At 48.6% G+C, this 22,632-nt stretch overlaps 1 protein-coding gene and 1 long non-coding RNA gene across 2 annotated transcripts; both read left to right on the top strand.

The window, feature by feature from the left end:
* Window positions 1-242: 242 nt before the first annotated feature.
* Window positions 243-1,064, top strand: LOC127327403 (uncharacterized). Its single transcript, XR_007868537.2, has 2 exons — window positions 243-832; window positions 915-1,064. It is a non-coding gene; the product is annotated as an uncharacterized lncRNA (long non-coding RNA).
* A 1,876-nt stretch (window positions 1,065-2,940) lies between these two features.
* On the top strand, window positions 2,941-4,345 carry LOC127327402 (mitogen-activated protein kinase kinase kinase 18-like). The gene has a single exon (XM_051354175.2). It carries the CDS (start codon window positions 3,020-3,022, stop codon window positions 4,328-4,330), a length of 1,311 nt encoding a protein of 436 aa, XP_051210135.1. The 5' UTR covers window positions 2,941-3,019; the 3' UTR covers window positions 4,331-4,345.
* The last annotated feature ends 18,287 nt before the right edge of the window (window positions 4,346-22,632 follow it).

Genomic DNA, 22,632 nt, shown 5'->3' with positions numbered 1-22,632 from the left:
TTTTTCGGGTGCCCAGACCTGAAAGTGCTACCTTCCTTTTGAAACCAGGGCTATTATGGTAAATACTACCGTATACACTGAAATACATATAATTCTTGAACAGTTATCCTTTGAGGTGTACAAAGTGGCATGGATGAAGGTATTGGATAGTTAGAGTGGCATATCCTCAAGCCAAATTTTTGTAATGGCATATGTGCAATCTGTGGAATAGAGAGTGGCATAAAACCAATTTACCCTTTTATTAATGGACTTCTCCGTCTGCTCGCTTAAGATTTCTTTTGTTCACTCACTGAAACTAGCAAATACCAGTTGTGTGTACACTTCTAAAGAGCCGATTAATCATAGTCTCTTTGTCCAAGTGTCAAATGTTGTATTCTCCTATAAAATTTTGCTTCAGAACCACATTTGCGTTGATTGCGTGCCTGATATATGGTCTAAGAAATGGGCTACCCCTCCTACTAGATGCAATTGAATTAATAAGCATTTTTGTATTCCCTCCTGGTACTGTTTTTTCTATCAGATGTTTGATGGAATGTCTCCACTCTCCGTCATATGATGAATTGAAAAAGATTTACAGATAAGCATCTCTTCTCCTTCTCTTTGTGCATCTATCTATGAGTACGATTGAGTGCCTCCATTACAATTGAATCATTATGGAGCTTCAACTGGTTTAAGGTTGAGATTTTCTTTAGAAATTTATGTGGGTATTGACGAGGGCAGCTTCATCTGACATCTAGCAATGCATTAACGGCAAAAGCAGTAGTCCATGCATATGTCGGGCTGTTGCATCCTTCCAAATCATCCAGCTTTTGGCCAACTTTCTGAAGGCAAGGTACTATGTTCTCACGTAACAACTAGCTCCCATTGTTTCTATCATATTTACTAACAGCAGCCAGGTGTGACTTTGTCTTCAGGACATCGTCTGTAGCACTTTTCAAGTGAGTTCCCATCCAGTTTGTTTAAATTTTTATACATACATATTGTGTACTGTTTTACGTTTAAATTATATTGTTTGTTGTTTCCATATGAAAATTGACCGACTTGCAGAACCGTGCACAATGGAATTTTTTTTGCATAAAGTCAGGATCCTCATTTACAATATTGAGTTGTAACATCAGACATATTATCCATTTCCTCTTATGTATCTACTTTCGAGTGATAGACAAATCGGTTTGACATTCCAGATATTCACTTCCTTTTATTACTTTGCACAACTTCAGTTTTGTATGCATTTTATTTCATCATGTTTTTTCGGGTTACTTTACATGTCGATTGTGCAAGGTTTGAAACCGTCCAACTTGGTACAACTGCAGTTAATGTCTCCTGATGGTGTTTGTCCCCAATCCTTTTTTTCACTTGATTTCGCACATCCAGTTGTAATACATATTAGTTTCTTCATAGCATTTTGTATTAGTTTTGGTTAAATGATTATATCCTCAGATCAGTATACTTTCCAAGAGGAATCCATGTGTAATCTTTCGATGGCTTGAAAAGGAAAATGGAGGATCTGACGTCTCCGATAGCAAGAATATTCGAATGTAAAGATGTATCAAACATCCAGAAATTGTTCCTCAATATAGAAGGCTGAATTCATATGCTCTAATTTTATCTAATTTGTACATAAAGATAGGGCATATTTCCCCTATTTTCGTACTCGACACTATGATCCCTTTCAGTACATAGTGTTTCCAATAGTATAAGCATGCATGGTGACCTGTTTTTTAATAGCAACGAAAAATCATTAATTCATAATTTTGGTAAATTTTATTGGAGTGTATGTGAATAGTAAATCAATCATATTTTACAAAATTACCGCAGCAACGCGCGGGGAATCATCTAGTATTTATAATGAGGTTGACCAGTTAAACGAGCTAAGATCATCTCAGCAATGTCACTCAAAGGGTGTCTCAAAGGGCAATTGGGCACACCGGATAGAGATTCGCGCTCACTCGCTCGCCTCAAACTGGTTTTCTAGCCGCCGTGGCCCAATAGCCTCTCCAACATCCATAAGTCATCTCCAAACCGTAGGACGCGTTGTGACGCATCGGACACAAGCCGTCTCCGAAGCCACGTAGGATACTGACTGTCGGGCACATTACGCCAGTGACCTGGCCATAATACCCCCACATCGCATCTAACAATAGATATATCTAGTATTCGAGTTGTTATATATCTTGTTGTATATCATTCTTGTCATCCTTTATGTTTTTTCAGTTGAGCTTGACTCTCTGTAAAATTTTATGCAAATCGTTAGATTTATTAATGCCAAGTTGGGCTCACCGCGTGAATTCGTCTAAAAAAAGGTTATGCAGGCTGTTGTCTTCCATATATCTCTTGTTTCATAGTTGCGAGTTTGGTCCAATCATAGTCTTTAGTCAAGAAATGTTTCTAGACGTATAAACGGCAACAAAAAAAAGAAGGTTTGTTCATGTTTGGTGCATGAAACAGTGAGGTGGCACTAGAGCATCGGTGGACTTGGCAATGCCACAGTGTGGAAGTACCAACCATAACCGGCCAACTAATTTGTTGGTTGCACCAGCTGACTTGTACCATGGATCGTTCACGGACGTCCACGCTGACGCTCGCCATCCATCCAGAATACCAACCCCAGCCTAGCTCCGTTTCACACAAGTCGCTACTTGTGAACGAAGAAGCGACCAAGACTTTGACAAGTATCACTCACTACCTTCCTAGAATCCTTTCGTTTCCGACACGATCGAGTAAGGCCGCGGGTTCCCACTCACCGCCGTCCGTCCATCCACCGGTACCTCACGCCGCCGCGAGCTAGCGCGTGCTCCAGGACCCGAAAAGAGCTTGCTTCCCACGCCTTTTCAATTCCGTACCTTCTAATCCGCACGTCCCATGTTCTAAACTTGCAATCTCCCAAACCTTTTCTTCGCCTCTTCTGCATCCTATATATACGCTCACCCGCCACAGAAAAGCAACTCATCTGCAGAGAACCAACAGAAACTACAATTCGCGATCGAGGAGGAGCTAAGGGAGACGCGAGAGAAAGAAGATGGCGATGGCCGTGAGCAAGCAATGGACGCGGGTGCGCACGCTCGGCCGCGGCGCGTCGGGGGCGGAGGTGTTCCTGGCGGCGGACGACACGTCGGGCGAGCTGTTCGCGGTCAAGTCGGCGTGCGCGTCCGGCGCCGCGGCCCTCAGGAGGGAGCAGGCGGTGATGGCCGGCTTGCGCTCCTCGCGCGTCGTCTCCTGCATCGGCGGCCGCGCCGGACGCGACGGGTCGTACCAAGTCTTCCTTGAATTTGCCCCCGGCGGCTCGCTCGCCGACGAGGTGGCCAAGAGCGGTGGCCTCGATGAACCCGCCGTCCGGGCATACGCCGCGGACGTGGCAGCCGGGCTCGTGTACCTCCACGGGGAGTCCATGGTGCACGGTGACGTCAAGTCGAGGAACGTCGTGATCGGCGCTGATGGTCGCGCAAAGCTCGCGGATTTCGGCTGCACGAGGAAGCTGTGCTCCGGCGGGAAGATCATCGGCGGCACGCCCGCGTTCATGGCGCCGGAGGTTGCGCGTGGGGAGGAGCAGGGCCCAGCGGCCGACATATGGGCGCTCGGCTGCACGGTCGTCCAGATGGCCACCGGCCGCGCCCCGTGGAGCGGCATGGTTGGCGACGCGATCGCCGTGATGCACCGCATCGCGTACACGGATGCAGTTCCCGAGGTGCCGCAATGGCTATCTGCGGAGGCGAAGGACTTCCTGGGCATGTGCTTGGTCAGGAAGGCCAGCGACCGGTGCACGGCGGCGCAGCTGCTGGAGCACCCGTTCTTGGCATCCGCTGTCCCTGACGCCAAGCTGGAAACCGTGGAGGGCAAATGGGTGTCGCCGAAGAGTACCCTGGACGCGGCATTGTGGGAGTCGGACTCTGACAGCGACGAGGCCGATGACGACGATCTGTCGGACAACACGGCTGAGAGGATCATGGCATTGGCCTGCCCCGCCGCGGCGCTCCCGGACTGGGACTCGGAGGATGGCTGGATCGACGTGCTCTCCGCAGCATCAACCCAAACACAAGACGCGGTTGCCGTGCCGGCCGTGGAGACGGCTGCTGACCTGCACAGCACGATCAGCCGCGAAGAAGCAAGCGGCGCAGAGACCGTCGTCCCCTGTATCTCTGCTCATAGTCATAGGCATAAGTCTCTGGAAGAATTAGATTGCCAAGAATTACTATGTAAACCAATATTCTGCAGCAAAAGCAGTGCAATTGATGTCGTTTCTGTGCACAAAACACTCTGCTCCGTACTGCACCTCTGTTTCTCTACTCATATTGCTTCCTCTACCCTGCATTGCGACACGTTCGATAAGTAAATTCAGTGGAAAAAACGACAGGTTCGTTCAGGTAATAACCACGGTAAGTCGGTAACGCCACGTCGCGTGGTCGTGACTGTGATGGAGAGTAAATTCTGAGCTTGGCCGCCACGCCGCACGCGGATGCCGAAGCTTCCACCGCGGAAAGGATCGAGCCGACGCGGAAAGTGCAGCGTCACAGTAGACGTAGAAAGGGTCTTGAAGAGAAAGTCTGCCGCGCGGTAGAAAAAAAGCAATCTGCTCACGTAGGTCCAGGATAGGCGACGAGCCGGCGATTAAAGTAGTTTCAGAGTGAAAGCTAAACCTTTTGCGTCGCGTTGTCCACAGACAAGAGTTTGCTTCGCCAGGTGGAGATCCGCACCCTCTGTGTCCTTTAATCGGATCCTCTATAGGCGCGCGCACTACGGTTAATAGGGATCTTACAGTAGTATCATGCATAATAATACTAGTATATGATACTATCTTCACAATATATAATATCATATGTTACATGTATTTACCGTTGGTTTGTGGGTCCACTTTAATGTTTTGTTTAGACTCTCTCTATTTTCATCATTCAGTGAACACTTTTATTTTTAGTTATATTTACATATCAACCAAGAAAAAGTGATATAATTGTTATACTAGTAGTAGTAGTAGTAGTAGTAGTAGTAGTAGTAGTAGTAGTAGTAGTAGTATTGTGTATCTCCTGTTCTATTATTCCGCACGTATCACAAGAGCTAGCTTGGCGGGTTGCGCCTTTGATCACTCAAGCAAATGATAAGCTTGTTCGAAAATTCCCTTTTCTTCTGATTGAAAATATTAACATTGAACTAATATTGCATTCCGGTATGTACGTAGTTGGAAGGTCATTAGCAAGAGGCAAAATTCCTTATCAAGACAGCCTTTCTAGTTCTGTAAATGAGCCTGTCAGTTCAATGTTATTGTGCTCCACTATGGTCTTTTCCCCCTTGTCAGGATTTATATCCATCGGTTTTGTACAATGGAATATTCTACCAACACATTGAGATATCATAGATATTTGGTTGTCACTACATATAACAATATTTCAGTTTATCAAGTGTCACAACTTAATTTCTCGATTCTTCAAAAAAATCAATTTATCGATCAATGTGATCATTTAGTTTGCCTAGCATTTACCTTTAATGTGCTTAACAAAATAACTATCGAAATTCCGTCATAAATTCAACACAAAAAGAGATGGCAAATATCTTTTGTTTCTCAGTGTCAAGTAAAAAAAACATGAATCATAATAGTACTATATTGGTCAAATGGCCTAATTAATTCTCAGTCATCATCATATTCTACTTTAAGATTATCCACATATAATGTTTTTGTATTGACCTTGGAATATTGGTTTGTAGTTTATTTGAGAAATAGAAAAACTGAAAAACCTAAGAAAAATACTAAAATATGCACCATTAAACAAATGGTATATATTGTGGAAGCATAAGTATGTAATTATCAAAAGTAAAAGAGTTCAGTAAAAATGGTTAATTACCAAATATTTGAAATAGGTCCTGTAGATAAGAATGGAGCGTAGCGGCAAGAAAGTCTATTTATACATAGATTTCTTACGAACTCCAGGCTTGTCCAAGTTCAATTCATATGCTGTTGTGAGTGGAGACTGAATAGATTGAACCGGCCGACATTTGAGCTTGGATATCTCGCCACACAAGTTGCCTCGTGATGCGAGCCGTCGTTGACTACGAAGGAAGCGGGTACGGGGTTGCCTTACAAGAATACGCCGCGTGAACACCGCTATTCAGTACGGACGTACGAGGTTACTGAGCATAAAGCTGGGCTGCACGGACCGATGGCAGTTGGTAAAGCCGGTACCTGTCGTCTGGTGAAAAGAAAAAGCATTTACCTGGGCTCTGATTTTTACCAGGGCCTGGGCGATACATCTGCGGACGCACATGAGCGATTGGCCCATCGTCGTTCCCACTTGACCCTCGCCCACCTACCTTGGTCTTCCTCCACGCATCTGCCCCCTTGCAACCTCTTCCCCAGTTTCAGCTACACCGTGCCCCTATTTATACAGTAGTCGTACTCGCAACGGTCGTTTGCCACCCGCGAACGCCGCCGGGCTTCAGTAATTGACGCCCCGGGGACCACGGTGTATAGCTGTACCGCTAAATACACGACGCGTCCTATACGTCCTTTGACTTCTTCACATACTGAACGTGGTCCTACTATAAGCACAAATCTTGAATCGTTCTCAGCCTTGGATGCGGCCGGCTCAAATGCCGCGCGGTTCATCTCGGAGTTTTCCGTTGTGAGTGAGGCTTTGTTCCACTGAATCTCCCGCCGCACCGATCCTGTTGGCCGAGGAGAAGGCTAACCTGGACAAGGTAATCATCAGGGTAAAATTAAGCAATGCGGAGTCTGATGTTCTCGATATTGTCGTGGAGTACAACATCGATAGCAGCGCCCTTATTGCAGAAATTTCTAGTTCGCGATGAATTAGTACTGTAAATTATTATTATGCAAGAGAAGCAATAATGAAGCTGATTTTGTTGTTGCAAAAACACTCCCCACGCTCTCTCTCTCTCATGTGTTTCTCTGTTAGTTTTTTTTCTTCGAATTTCTCCACTGAATTCGCATATGGAGTGCGGCTAGCTTCTCCCGTTGGAAAAAAAAATTGACGGCCAAGGCATGTAGCGTTGACTTGGACGTGTGTTGAAGGGGTGTGGAGTGAAGTGAAATGGAATCAATCAAATCCAGCGGCGGCACGCACCAATAGAGTGGACGGATAAAAAACGAAGCAAGCGGCGCACCTGAGAGCAAGTACAGAGCAAGTGCAATAAGGTACGGTCAGTTGGCTATAAGAGATAAAATATTATATATTTGCTTAGTTGGAGGAGAGAGATTAGGAGAGAGAAGAGAAGTGGGTTACTATCTAATAGCCAGCTCTAACACGTGCTCCTAGGCACTATATGAGACTAAAATGTGGGTCATGTATTGTTAAGACTAGCCACAATGGAAGTATCATAGGTAGTATCATGCATGCCATGTAGGCAAAAATCTGATGTGGCACATTAATGAGGAGAGAGGTGAAAGTAGTATCATAGGTAGATACAGTATCATAGCACGTAAAACTAGAAATTTTAGTGGCAAACACATCATGTACACATATTTGCATTGAGATTCTACAAAACATTAAATATGATAAAACTATGATACTAATTCATGATACTATGCATTGTAGGTGTTGTATCATAAACTAGTATCATATGCATGATACTAGTATATGATATTTTCCATTATGACTAGTCTAAAGTACTACACTTTTATAGCTTACTATTGTACATGCTACTCCCTCCATTTTTGTATACTGGGCGCGGTTTGAAAAACTCTGGGACCAAGGTATATGCCTATTGGCTGATTTGCGATCGCCTAGGAGAGGAAAATCTGATCGGTAATTAAGGAGAGATGCCTAACGTACAGCAAGAAAAACGCCTAGTAACCCCACGCCCAATCAATAAGCAGCTATGCATGCAGCGGTAATTAAGGAGAGATGCATGCAGAATTGAAAGGAGAAAGGAAAGAGAGCACCGCATGCACCAAAAACCCCAATTAAATCTGTCATTAATGAGACACGCCTTAATTCTGAAAAATGGAGGGATTGGAGATGCGCCCAGTATACAAAAATGGAGGGAGTAGCTATAAGTTGACTATAGATGATATGGCAAATTATTATAGCCGACTGCCGGCTACACTATTATTCTTGCTCTGACTGCACGCGACGGGGTCGGCCGCTTTCAGTCGACGCGGAGCGGCATCGGCATGGGCCAGCAGCAGCGGCATCTCCCGCGACGCCACTTGCCCCTCGCTCGACGTGGCCGCCTGGTCGGACACCATGGAGACGTGGCTGATGCAATTTCGCAATATGACCATGCCGACCGGGGACGTCGCTTGTGCGGCGGCGAGTGTTGCAGCCCGTGAACCGTGAACGTGTTTGTTTATGTATCCATAATATTCCTGCCACCCTTTTCCTATGTTTAGTGCAGTATTAGTAAAATCTCGACGTGGTAGTTATCGAAATATTCTTGGTTGCCAGAATGAAAGAAGTTTTTGACGAAATTCAAACTAAATTTGGTCAAATTTCATTAAAATTCAATCATTCCAGCACATAAAGTATATTTTATGATGTATCTAATAAGATTTATCTGAAAATATATAGGTTCATAGTTTTTTGAAAAACTTTCGCAAAGTTGGCACTAATTTGCTTTTGACAATTCATACTCCTTGCTTTATAGAATGAGGTAGTACAACGTATGGTCGGACTGGGGATATCACTCTTCTCCTAACAATCAAACCATCGGTTGGTTCATATTTTCAGAAAACCAATTGGAAGTGCGACAGGAACGCGATGTGTCCCCGCTGGTGCCTTCCCTATGTTTTCTGATCGTGGTTAAAAGTTTGGTCCGTCAGTCTTGGTCAAGAATTGTTTCTAGAGATCCTAAGCAAAATTGTTCTAGATGAATGGTGCAGATGCACAAGAAATAGTCAGCTAGTGGTACTAGACCATAATATAGGTACATCAGTGGACTTGGCAATGCCATAGTGTCAAGGTACCAACCGTGGCGACCAACTAATTTTCAGATGCACCCACTGACTTTGACCCCCGTTCCGTTTACATACTGTTGCCTGCCAAAACCCACCGGCGAGCAGCGGCGAGCAACACGAAGAGCTGGGAGGCTGCCAAGACTGCTGGTGGGCCCTGGTCCCTCGACGTCGTCCCGCAAATGCTCTGGCACACGTCCTAACGGTCGTAAGGGCGTGCCACCTGACCTATACCTGGTCAGGGAGGTGTTGGATTGCTTCGATTAGCTTCCTGCATGGTAGACACGTAAACATTAAATACGAGCCCGATCGGCTCTCAGGTTGCCCTGTGGATCGGCTCGAGGAGCCGATTACCCCATGGTTCACGTTGGATTTACGATGACATGGGGGTCCTGCTTGATCAAAACAAAGCTAAACCAATCTACGACAGTTTAGGGTTTTCACCGCATAACCGGAACATCCTACGCGTAGTTGAGCCTAGCAGATACGAAAGATGATGGAAAACTACTCCTAAAAGAGGCCTAAAAACCAACGTTAAGTCAATTCCCGGAACATCCCTTCTAGGAACGGCAAACCACACCTCACGCACTACCGGATCATCCAACCCCAGCGTAAGGCCTAACCATACGGATATCAAACTAATCCTTGAAGAACAAGGAGCAACTATAAAAGATCGGATCTACTAAGTAAAGAACAAGTAAGGTGCTGCCCTTACACCTAAGATAGGTGTAAGGGCAGCTAGATATCGAGGGATGGCATAGCTAAGCAAATATGTATAAGAAAAGCATCCACGCAAGCCCCAAAACACCTACGATAAATAGTGTTACTCGTCATCAACAAGGCTTCAGTACGAGCAACACAAGATAACGAATAAACCTATACTGCCTATGCGATCTAGGCAGCATGATGCTTACCCGGAAGAAACCCTCGAAACAAGGGGTAGCGATGCGCCTAGATTGTGTTTGTTGTGAACGTGATTGTCCTCCTTTCTCAATAACCCTAGATACATATTTATAGTCCGTAAATTTCCTAATTCGGGAATAAACCTAACCGTGTACGGGATAAACTCTATCTCTTAATTCTATCTGCAATTTACTATAATGTACAGATACACGGGCAATTTAGCCCAAATTCTCGTGCAAGGCCGCTTCAGAGACGCTCCACGTGTATATTCTCCAAACCCATCTCAAGCACGGCCCATCTCCTGATTTGGCCAAAATCTGGTGATAACACATGCCCCCCTGATTTTGGCAATGATAATTTCAAAACCACTCTATTTTTTCTTCGTAGGGTCATGTCGTGGCAGAGCAGAACCGCTTCAGTATCTTTCCATCATGATACCCTGTCTTCTCAACTTCTGCACGATTGACAGTTTTGGCACCGCATCCTCGAAAACTGCTCAAGCATTAAATCTCCACTATATCCCCTTTTATTTAACCGCATTGAGCAGTTCATCTCCTCATTCCCCTGCTCCGTACTAGCCATCGGCAAAAAACCCTTCTCTGCATCTATGGCTTCCTCTTCCTCCTCTGTCTCTTCCGGCCTTTCCTTCGACTCCTCCTCCTCCAGCGAACTAGAGCCGGAGGTCAACCTGATGGCAATCTACGAGGCCCTCGCCCCCGAGTACTGGGACGCGAGAGATTGGGACTATTCCATCGAGTCGGAAGACGACGAGCCCCTCACCGACGGGGAAGAAGACCTCCGGTTCCTCGTCGACGGGGAGCTGGAGGCTGCGAGCGACGATGACCTCTTCTCATGGGAGGCGGACTTCTCCTCCGACGAGGAGGATGAGGAGGCGGAGGAGGACTCCTCCTCCGCGGGGTACCCACCGGCCAAGCGCTTCCGCGCCGGGTCGGACGACGACGATGACGACGAGGAGGATGAAGCCCCTGCCGGCGGCTTCATCAGCAGCGACGAGGAGCCCGCCGGCAGCAGCGCCGACGGCAGCTACGACGGCGACGACGAGGGCAGCGACGGCCCGTAGATTAGGAAGTAGTGCAGGGCTAGTAGTGGTAGTGCATTAGGCATCGGATGATCCTTTTGAGAGCCATCGGCTCTTTCTTGTAAAAAATTCCTCTTCGAATCAATGAAAATTGTTTTTCCAATTTGATTCTTCAATTGTCCAATTTCGAATCTTCCGATTGTCAAACAGGTCAACACACCAAGAACCGATAGCAACGTATCGATCTTTCACCATCAAACACCCATAAGGCCAAACTCAAATATCAATTTCGACAGATATCCGAGCGAACACTCCTCGAATTCAGACTGTATCGGCTGAATTTCGAATCTAAAGTCGATGGCTGTGCATCACCTGTTTTGTTCTCAAGTCGATGTCCGTGCATCGGCTATGCTTTCGTTTGGATTTTTTTACTGGCCGATTTGTGCATTGGCCTCCATATTTTACTGGTCACCATCCCACAAACTTGGGAAATACTTCTTGAGATGCTGGCCATTGACAGCCACTGGGAACTTCACGCCATCCAACTGCTCGAGCATGTATGCATTACCCTTCAAAACTTGGTCGACTTTGTACGGGCTGTGCCAATTTGGAGACCATTTACCATACACTTTATCCTTAGTCCCCAACGGCAGTACAGCTTCCCATACCAGATCACCAACTTGGAACTCCTTTGGTTTCACCTTCTTATTATATGCGCGAGCCACCTTGGCTTTATTCTCCTTGATTTTCTCAAGCGACCATAGTCTGAGCTCCGTTACATCCTCAATGCTGTCACTCATCAGGGCTGCATATTCTTCAGTAGTTAAATCATTCTGAAACGTAATCCATCTTGACCCAACCTTGATTTCCCAGGGCAGCACAACTTCTTGTCCATAGACCAGATGATATGGCGAGGTTTTTATTGCTCCGTGACACGACATGCGATAAGCCCACAGCGCTTCTAACAATACCTCGTGCCAACATCTAGGATGCTCGTCGATTTTCCTCTTAATCAGCTTGATCAGACTCTTGTTGGATGCTTCAGCCTGCCCATTTGCTTGAGCATAGTATGGAGACGATCGGATCAGCTTGATTCCCATATCTTCGCAGAACTTTCTAAACTCCTTAGAAACGAAGATCGAACCTCCATCGGTCGTGATAGTCTGGGGAATCCCGAATCTATGAATGACATGCTCCAACACGAAACTGATGACATCTTTCGATGCTACTGACTTCATAGGGATGGCCTCCACCCATTTAGTGAAGTAATCTGTAATGGCCAGAACCCATTCATGGCCTTTGCTCGATGCAGGATGAATTTTGCCGATCATATCCATGCCCCAACCTCGGAATGGCCAAGGTTTGATGATGAGATTCATTGCTGATGCGGGTACCATCTGAATGCTCCCAAACTTCTGACATGCTTGACACCCTTTATAGTACTTGAAACAATCTTCAAGCATGGTGGGCCAATAAAATCCCGATCGCCTTATCAGCCATTTCATCTTATGAGCCGATTGGTGCGTTCCATAGGCACCTTCATGCACCTCATGCAAGAGCCGATTGGACTCGGCTGGTCCCAAACATTTGAGAAGTAAACTTTCCAAGGTCCTGTAGAACATGTCATCCCCAATCAGGACGTACTTCATGGCCTTGTATCTTATCCGTTTAGGTGCCCCCCCGAGTCGAATCTTTCAAGTAATTGAAAATATCGGCTCTCCAGTCATCTGGTTCCATGAACTGCACTTGAACATCGGTCCCATCTGCTACGTCCTGGTATTCTGATGCCATCTGTGCGAGATCGTTTGCCTCGGTATTCTGCGATTTTGGGATCCAATTGAAATTTATATATCTGAACTGTACCATCAGCTCACGGCATTACATCCATAATGGGAAGAGCGACTCGCTCTCACATTTGTATTCCTCCGTGAGTTGAGAAATCACCAATTTGGAATCTCCAAAAATCTCTACTGCTTTTGCCCCGGCTTCCAATAGCAACTCCATTCCCTTGCAGATGGCTTCATATTCAGCAACATTGTTGGTGCAAGGGATAGGTAGCCTGATGGAGAAGGAATATGTTGCCCCCCGAGGCGACACGAGTAGGACGCCGATGCCGCAACCGTCCTCACAGACCGATCCATCGAAGAACATGGCCCATGCACGCACAGACAGTGTTGCTACATCCGTGTTTATTCGTTCAGCAATAAGATCGGCCAACGCCTGTCCCTTGACTGCTTTCGCAGGCTGATACCGGATATCAAATTCCGATAATGCAAACATCCACTTACCGAGTCGGCCTTTCAACACAGGAGCCGACAGCATATGCTTGATGACATCCGATTTGCATATGACGATGATTTCCGCTGACAGCAAGATGTGCTGAAGCTTGGTGCATGCGAAAAACAAACAGAGGCACAACTTCTCGATCTCAGGGTACCTCGTTTCTGCATCCAACATCCTTCTGCTGAGGTAGAAAACCACTTTCTCCAGACCATCATATACCTGCACCACCACTGACGCGATGGAGGTGTTAGCTACTGACAAATAAATGTAGAATGGCCTGTCCTGCTGAGGCGGAACCAACACAGGTGGCTTCGTTAGGTACTCCTTGATCTCATCAAATGCTCGTTGTTGTTCTGCCCCCCAGCGAAACTCCTCATCAGACTTGATTTTGACCAATCCCATGAACGGCTCGATTCGTCCTGACAGGTTGGAGATAAACCTTCTGACGAAATTGATTTTGCCGATGAGACACTGGAGTTCCTTCTTCGTGGTAGGTGGCTTCATCGTTCGCACTGCCTCTTGACTTTTCAGGCCGATCTCAATTCCACGTTCATGAACCAAGAAACCCAGGAATTGACCGGCCGTTACACCAAGAGCGCACTTCTTTGGATTCATTCTTAATCCGAACTTCCTAGTTCGGTCGAGGACGTCTCGCAAATCTTTCAAGTGTCCTTCCACTGAGACAGACTTGACCACCACGTCATCGATATAAATTTCCACCAACTTGCCGATCAGATCATGAAAGATGTAATTCATGGCTCTTTGGTACGTTGCGCCGGCATTCTTCAGTCCAAATGTCATGACCACGTATTCAAACAAGCCTACCGAACCTGGTACTCTGAATGCAGTCTTGTGTATATCGTCTGGGGCCATAAAAATTTGGTTGTAGCCGGCATTTCCATCCATGAAACTTAAAATTTTATGACCAGCAGCTGCATTGATCAATGTCTCTGCTACTGGCATTGGGTATTCATCCTTTGGAGTGGCACTATTGAGATTCCGAAAATCTATGGCGACGCGCCATCGGCCATCCTTTTTCTCCACAGGTACGACATTGGAAATCCACTCAGCATACCTGCATGGCCTGATGAACCCGGCGTTCAACATTTTCTCGATCTCTTTCTTGACTTCTACTAAAATTTCGGCCTTCATCTGTCGTGCTCGCTGTTGGAACGACCGAAATCCTTTCTTCAGAGGGAGCCGATGCTCAATGATGCTCCTGTCTAACCCAGGCATCTCTGTATAATCCCATGCAAAACAATCTGGGTACTCTTTCAGCAAAGCTATCATAAGGCCCCTCAGATGTGGATCTAACTTTTTGCTGATAAATGTTGGTCGTGACTTATCCCCAGGACCAATGTCAATCTCTTCTAGCTCATCAGCTGATGTAAACCCGTATCCTAGCTTTCCGTCGCCTGCTAGATCAATGCTGAACATAGGCAAAATGCATGTTGAGGATAATTTTGGCCGATTGCTGGAATCGGCCTCCTTTATCATTGCAATGCTCAATGAGGGTTTACAATTTATTGGTGCTCTACTATGACTACGTGACATACTTGAGGTGAGCTCATTGTTTTTTTATTTTTTGGGGCCGATCACAGGGACCGGCCTTGCCACGTACGTCTACTGATTCTGGTCCTGCTACTCCGTCAGGCCGGTGGATAAGACCAGCCTCACCCCGTTTTTTGAAGCTTCGATGCGCTCACAGCCGTCCAAACTGATTCCAGAGAGCGGCTCTTGGTCGTCTGCATCCCAAATATTCATGCCTGCTAGTGAGATCTCTATCGAGTCATCTGCATGGACGACCTCTACTTCATCTCCATCCCACTGTATGATGCATTGGTGCATTGTGGATGGAATGCAACAGTTAGCATGAATCCAATCCCTTCCTAGCAGGACAGCGTAAATGCTTTTGCTGTCGACGATGAAGAACGACGTAGGGATGGTCTTTCGGCCCACGGTTAAATCTACGTTCAGAACACCTTGTGCTTCTGACGCTTGGCCGTTGAAATCGCTTAATGTGACGTTGGTCTTGATCAGATCTTCGTTAGAGCGTCTCAAACGTCACAGTATGGAGTATGGCATTATGTTGACTGCTGCTCCCGTGTCAACCAACATCTTGCTGACAGGCTGCCCATTGATGTAACCTTTCAGGTATAGAGCTTTCAAATGCCTGTAGCTCCTCTCTCGTGGCTTTTCAAAGATGACTGGCCGTGGACCGCAGTCAAACTGTGCTACTGATACTTCCTCGTCCTTTGGAGCACAAAACTCTGACGGGAGTATGAACACCACGTTTGTATCAGCCGATGCCTCCGCATCGGCTTTTGTCTGCTTGGGGCGCCACACTTTCTTTGGCGGGCGCGTCTCCGTCTTCAACGTTTGCTGAATTTTTACGGCCAGATCGGGCCGTGCTTTCCTCAACGTGTACAGGTACTGCGCCTCGGCTTCTTCCAAGTTTCGTAGCCGCTGCACTCTACGTTTCTGGGAATGGCTGAGTCCATCAGGGCACCACCTTGGTCGGTGGTATCTATCTTCTTCCTCATCTTCTGACTCCTCAAAATCTCCATCTCGAGATGACTCAGCTCGTCTGCTCTGACGTGGGAGGGGCCCTAGACGCTTGAACACTGAAACTTCATTTGTTCCCTTCCTCTGCTGTCTACATTCTGGGCAGTTGTCGATCGTAGGCAATCGGCTCATTCCTGAGTCCCAGCAGTGCTTAAAGAAAGGACAATCCCAGTGTCTGTCCACGTCTTCCTGCTCTCTTGACCTCCCCTTGGCGTGACGCTCATATCTTTCGTCATCACTATCATATCGACGATCCTTCCTGTTGTCTGCATCAGACCGACGATATCTCTCATCATCCATGTCATATCGCCGACGTCGGTCATACTGATGCTCATATTTGTTAAGGAGATGCGCGGAGAGTGGTCGTTGATACCGCACGCTTCGCACTTCTTCCTCGGTCAGGTACCGTCTGTCGTCATATTGGGGCCGGTCGCGTGGATCGGCCTCCTCTTTATCCTTGCCACGGGAGTGACTGCTTTCTGCTTTATCCTTGCCATGGTGGTTCACAAGCCCTGCCATGTTGATATCGAACGAGAAAACTGGCTGATGCTTCGTGGCATGGTTGAGTTCCACCAGGTTGACGCCAGGGAATGGCTGCGTGTCCACTTTCATGGCAAACTGACCGAAGATTAATCGTCCTTGTTCTATCGCCATTTGAATCTGTCTGCGCAATACTTTGCAGTCGTTGGTGGCGTGGGTGAACGTGTGATGCCATTTGCAGTATGGTCTCCCGTTCAACTCTTGCGCCGTAGGGATTTTATGGCCTTCAGGTAACTTCAGCTGTTTTTCCTTCAGCAGCAAATCAAAAATCTGCTCAGTTTTGCTTATATCAAAGTCAAACCCTTTTGCAGGCCCTGGTTGCTTCACCCATTTGCAGGACACGGGTACTGCCCCCCCCCCCCCGAGTCCATTCAGCCACGGCGACTTCCTGATCTTCTGCAGCGTCTTTAACTTCTTCTGCCTCGACCAGGCCTATAGGGCGCTTGAACTTGTCTTGGTACAATTCCGGGTGGCGCTGCTCATACGATGTCAGCTTCTGGACCATATGCGCTAGCGAATTGTACTCCACTTGGAAAGTCAAATCCTTGAGTGGTGCTACGAGGCCTGCCACTGCCAGCTCGACTGCTTCTTTCTCAGATAAACGAACCGAATAACATCGGTTCTTGACAGTTCTGAAACGCTGAATGTACTCAGACACCGTCTCTCCCCGCCTCTGCCGCACCTGCGTCAGATCGGCAATGCCAGCTTCGGTAGCTTCTGAGTGATATTGTATGTGAAACTGCTCCTCCAGCTGCTTCCACGTCCGAACTGAATCTGGTGGCAACGAGGTGTACCACCCAAAGGCTGGACCCGTGAGAGATTGCGCAAAGAGCCTTACACGCAGCTGGTCTGATGCTGAAACCATGCCCAACTGTGCCAAATATCGGCTCACGTGCTCAATTGAGCTAGACCCTTCTGCTCCACTGAATTTTGTGAAGTCAGGGAGCCGATACTTGGGCGGCAGCGGGATCAGGTCATACTCGTTGGGATACGGCTTGGAATAGCCGATTGTTCTCTTCTTTGGCAGGATACCGAACTGGTCTCTCAAGATTGCACTGATCTGATCCACGGTATGAGCTGCAGGGGTTGAGCATTCATGACTCGTTCCGGTGGCATATTTAGCTAGCCACGCCTGTTTCTCAACATCTGCTCCAGAACTTCCTCCTGCTCCAGCAATCCCTCCTACTGTAATCTGGTTCGTGTGCGCCCAGTTGTTGCAGTCCGGCACGTATGTGCACACGTATCCATGTGGGATCTCCTTGGGCGGCTCATACAGGAATTGGTAATCGCCAGGATCACCTCCAACCTTGTAGATGACGTATGCCGGTGAACCTTGTTGCTGTGGAGCTGCAAACGTGAATGGTAATTGTGACTTGGTGTGGAGCGGTATTTCCCCCTGGTGAGTCCCCAGGGCAGGTCCTGACGGAGAATACTGATGCTTCATGATCTCCTGAACCACGCGAAGCGCAACACGCTCGAAGGCGTTCACCAGGCTCTCCGAATGGCGATGTAGAGAATGAGCCACCATATAGTTAACTTCCTGGCGCAGGGCTCTAGTGCGTTCCTCCGAAGGGAGAGACAGATCTAGTCCCTCGAGCACGCCTTCGGGTGTGAATCCTTTGAACCTAATGCCATGTGAACGAGTTTTCTCGAAAGAGCCGATGAGATCGGCTTCGAAGACGGCCTTGAGCTCATCATACTTCTTCTTGTGCTCTTCAGGCAGATCTTCGTACTTGACTGGTTCGTCCGACATCGCAGCTGTAGATGTTGACGTGGTTGTTGCAGAGTGTCCCACCGGGCGTGCCAGAATGTGTTGCCTGCCAAAACCCACCGGCGAGCAGCGGCGAGCAACACGAAGAGCCGGGAGGCTGCCAAGACTGCTGGTGGGCCCTGGTCCCTCGACGTCGTCCCGCAAATGCTCTGGCACACGTCCTAACGGTCGTAAGGGCGTGCCACCTGACCTATACCTGGTCAGGGAGGTGTTGGATTGCTTCGATTAGCTTCCTGCATGGTAGACACGTAAACATTAAATACGAGCCCGGTCGGCTCTCAGGTTGCCCTGTGGATCGGCTCGAGGAGCCGATTACCCCATGGTTCACGTTGGATTTACGATGACATGGGGGTCCTGCTTGATCAAAACAAAGCTAAACCAATCTACGACAGTTTAGGGTTTTCACCGCATAACCGGAACATCCTACGCGTAGTTGAGCCTAGCAGATACGAAAGATGATGGAAAACTACTCCTAAAAGAGGCCTAAAAACCAACGTTAAGTCAATTCCCGGAACATCCCTTCTAGGAACGGCAAACCACACCTCACGCACTACCGGATCATCCAACCCCAGCGTAAGGCCTAACCATACGGATATCAAACTAATCCTTGAAGAACAAGGAGCAACTATAACAGATCGGATCTACTAAGTAAAGAACAAGTAAGGTGCTGCCCTTACACTTAAGATAGGTGTAAGGGCAGCTAGATATCGAGGGACGGCATAGCTAAGCAAATGTGTATAAGAAAAACATCCACGCAAGCCCCAAAACACCTACGATAAATAGTGTTACTCGCCATCAACAAGGCTTCAGTACGAGCAACACAAGATAACGAATAAACCTATACTGCCTAGATCGCAAGATGTGATCTAGGCAGCATGATGCTTACCCGGAAGAAACCCTTGAAACAAGGGGTGGCGATGCGCCTAGATTGTGTTTGTTGTGAACGTGATTGTCCTCCTTTCTCAATAACCCTAGATACATATTTATAGTCCGTAGACTTCCTAATTCGGGAATAAACCTAACCGTGTACGGGATAAACTCTATCTCTTAATTCTAACTGCAATTTACTATAATGTACAGATACACGGGCAATTTAGCCCAAATTCTCGTGCAAGGCCGCTTCAGAGACGCTCCACGTGTATATTCTCCAAGCCCATCTCAAGCACGGCCCATCTTCTGATTTGGCCAAAATCTGGTGATAACACATACACACTGACGTCCACGCTGACACTCGCCATCCATCCAGAACACCAACCCAAGGCCCAAGCACATGGCTCCGTTTCACACAACTCGCTTTGCTACGTGTGTATGAGAATGTACTAACAAGAGACCAAGACCTTGACAAGTAGCAGTACCTTCCAGGAATCCCTGGAATACGGCGTGGCATACCTGAAAGCCCTAAGAAATGCATCAGAAAGAAGGTTAGATTAACCTGAAAAAAAGTGATTCTAAAATGGATATGCCACTAAAGCTCGAGCAAATCTCAAAACACTATCGCCTCTAATAGCATCTCCATCGATAACTTCTTCGATATGGTAGCTGACAGTACATGCTGGCTATGTATTTGGGTTGCCGGTGAGAGGTGACGGCTAAAATTATTTTGGTAATTCTCGCACCGGTAATGCTCGACCAACTCATAATAATAGGAAAAAAAGAGAGAAAAGGCACAATTTTTTTTTTGACACTAATAGCCATATGGGAGAAGATACGAAGATCACCGGTAAAGATGGAGAATCCGATTGGAAGACGACCCTGGAATTTGACACGGTTCTTTCGTTTCTGACACGCGGGGTAATGAAGGAGGCTGAGCGCTAAGAGTGGTCAAGCCCGGGCCGCGCGTTCCCACTTACCGCCGTCCATGCCTAGCCCCCGCACAAGAAAGAAACTCGGGGCTGTTTGGTTTATGCCCAGCCAAGCCCAGCCACGCCAAATCAGGGGCACACCAATCTTTTGGTGAAGGATTCGCTCGCCTCGATTTGGCCAGCGCGTGGGCGCAAAAACTGAACTAGCTACCAAAATTTTGGTGTGGCTTTGATTGTTTGGCTTCAATCCAAACGGTGTCCCCGGATACTAGTCAACGCCGAAATTTTGGCATGGCAATCGCCGGCCACAATCCAAACGCACCCTCGATGCCTAGCCCGTCCATCCACGGATACCTCACGCCGCCGCGAGCGAAAAGAACTCGCTTCCCATGCCGTACTTCCTAATCCCGACGTCCCAATTGGACACGCCAAACACCTTCCATGTGGTGTTCTACGAGCATGTGTAACAGGCCCCTCAAACAGCGCTCACCCCGTATAATTCCGGCGAGATAGTGGGTGAGCGCGGTTTGGGTCCTCTAGCAGGTCCTATAAACGGGCCGGCCCGTATCGGCGGAATACGGGGCCCAGAAAAACCACGCCGCCGCCCCCTACAAATACATGGCGAGGGTGCGAGTGGGGTCGAACCCCTCACTCGCAACCCTAGCTCCGCCGTGCGCCACCGCCTCCGCGCTAAGCTCCGGCGAGAAATCTCGCGCTGCTCGCCTCCGCATTCCAACCGCCAGTCGCCATGTTCGCTCGCCGAAGCAGTACTGCGTGTCCCGCGAGCGGATCGAAGCGATTCGCTCACCGGACACCGTCGAGGAGGCGTGGCGGCGCCAATGCAAACGCTCCGCCACCTGGAGTCGGCGTGCGGCATGCAGGTACGCCGGCGTGCTGTATGTGCCGCCGTCGCTCCGTGAGTTCGCCGCGGGCGGGCACTGGTACAACGAAGATCCACCGCTCAAGCCCGATGAGAGGCGCCGACTTCGAGAAGTGGCGCGCCGAGTGGGAGAGAAGCCGCGCTGCGAAGGCGGCATGGGACGCGCGCATCGAAAGCACCAGCGGCGGAGGAAGCGGAGAAGCTCCGCGAGCCGGCGAGGAGGAAGCGGAGGAGGATGACCCCCTCTTCCTGCAGGCGGTGGCCGCATCCGAGAGGGATGCCGCCGAAGCTGCTCGGGCGGAGGTAGAGGAGGAGGTAGAGGAGAAGACGTGATCCATTAGGATCGCGCAATGTATGAGCCGTTGTATGATCCATGATGATGAACTATCGAATAAATTTTCCGGGGTTTTAATTTTTAAAAATACGGGGCAAAATACGTGTCTGCTAGATGGAATGGTTCTTCTATAAGCAATTTTTTGATACGAGGCGAAATACACGCGTTATACGGGGCAGAGAAATAAGGGGTATATGGTCCCAAACTTTTACACTCCTCTTCTCCAACCATATATATATATGCTCACCCGCCACATAAAAGGACTCACCTGCACAAGCACAAGCTAGAGAAGAGAGGACCGACCACATCCAATTCGCGACGACGCAGAGGGAAAGAAAAGAAGATGGAGATGATGGCTGTGAGCAAGCAATGGACGCGGCTGCGCACGCTGGGCCGCGGCGCGTCGGGGGTAGAGGTGTTCCTGGCGGCGGACGACGCGTCCGACGAGCTGTTCGCGGTCAAGTCGGCGTCCGCATCCGGCGCCGCGGCGCTGAGAAGGGAGCAGGCGGTTATGGCCGTCCCGCGCTCCCCTCGCGTCGTCTCCTGCGTTGGCGGACGCGCCGGACGCGACGGATCGTACCAGCTCTTCCTCGAGTTCGCTCCAGGCGGTTCCTTGGCCGAGTGCTGGAAACTGTGGAGGGCAAATGGGTGTCGCCGAAGAGCACCCTGGACGCGGCATTGTGGGAGTCGGACTCCGACAGCGAGGAGGCCGACGATGAGCTGTCCATGTCGCACAACACGGCGGATAGGATCAAGGCATTGGCCTGCCCCGCCTGGGTGCTCCCGGACTGGGACTCAGAGGGGGGCTGGATCGACGTGCTCTCCGCAGCATCAACCGAAACAGAAGAAACAGTTGCCGTGCTGGCCGAGGAGACGACTGATCTGGCAGATGCAATCACGAGTAAAGAACCGAACAGCGCAGAGCCCGGTGTGGGGCGATTTGCACAAAAATAACCCAAAAGTGAAAGAAAAGCACAGACTAACCCTCCGGCGAAACTATTTCACCAATCTAACCCTTTTGTGTGGCGCCCCTTCCACGGGCGCCACACATGCCCATGTGGCTCCCCTCCTGCCGGCGCCACTGACCCAGCCGACGTGGCCCCCTCGCCGCTGAGCTGGTGCGCCCATCCGACGTGGCAGCATGTGTGGCGCCCCTCCCAACGGCGCCACACATGCACTTGGAATTGCCCAAACATACAAATGCTCTGGGACTTAGCCGTTTTGCGAGGCTCGATGTGTGGCGCCGACTCCACGGGCACCACACTAGCATGTGTGGCGCCGATTCCACGGGCGCCACACATAGAGGCTCGCGAAAACGGCTAAGGACTTATCGTCCGGAGCCCCTGGATGTTTTCGACCCAATGTTTGATATAAGTTGGCATGTGTGGCGCCGATGCCACGGGCGCCACACAAGCACTTGTGGCGCCAGTTGGAAGGGCGCCACACATTGACTTTTGTTAAAAACATGAAAAATCCTACCAAACTCCAACAGTTACGAGTACAACATTGGACACAACAAGTAGCAATTTCATGACATACACATATAACACTTCATAGGTCACATTGGAGCACGTAGATTCAAACAACAAGTAGCATTACAGACCATGGTTCGACAT

Source organism: Lolium perenne, chromosome 1 (genome assembly GCF_019359855.2).
Source record: "Lolium perenne isolate Kyuss_39 chromosome 1, Kyuss_2.0, whole genome shotgun sequence".
NCBI classification, from domain to species: Eukaryota; Viridiplantae; Streptophyta; class Magnoliopsida; order Poales; family Poaceae; genus Lolium; species Lolium perenne.
Note: the sequence above shows the minus strand (reverse complement) of the source record. Positions and strands in the feature narration are given on the sequence as shown.

Excerpts from the sequence above, each read along its gene's own strand:
- LOC127327402 (XM_051354175.2), top strand. The coding sequence starts at position 3,020 with ATGGCGATGGCCGTGAGCAAGCAATGGACGCGGGTGCGCACGCTCGGC.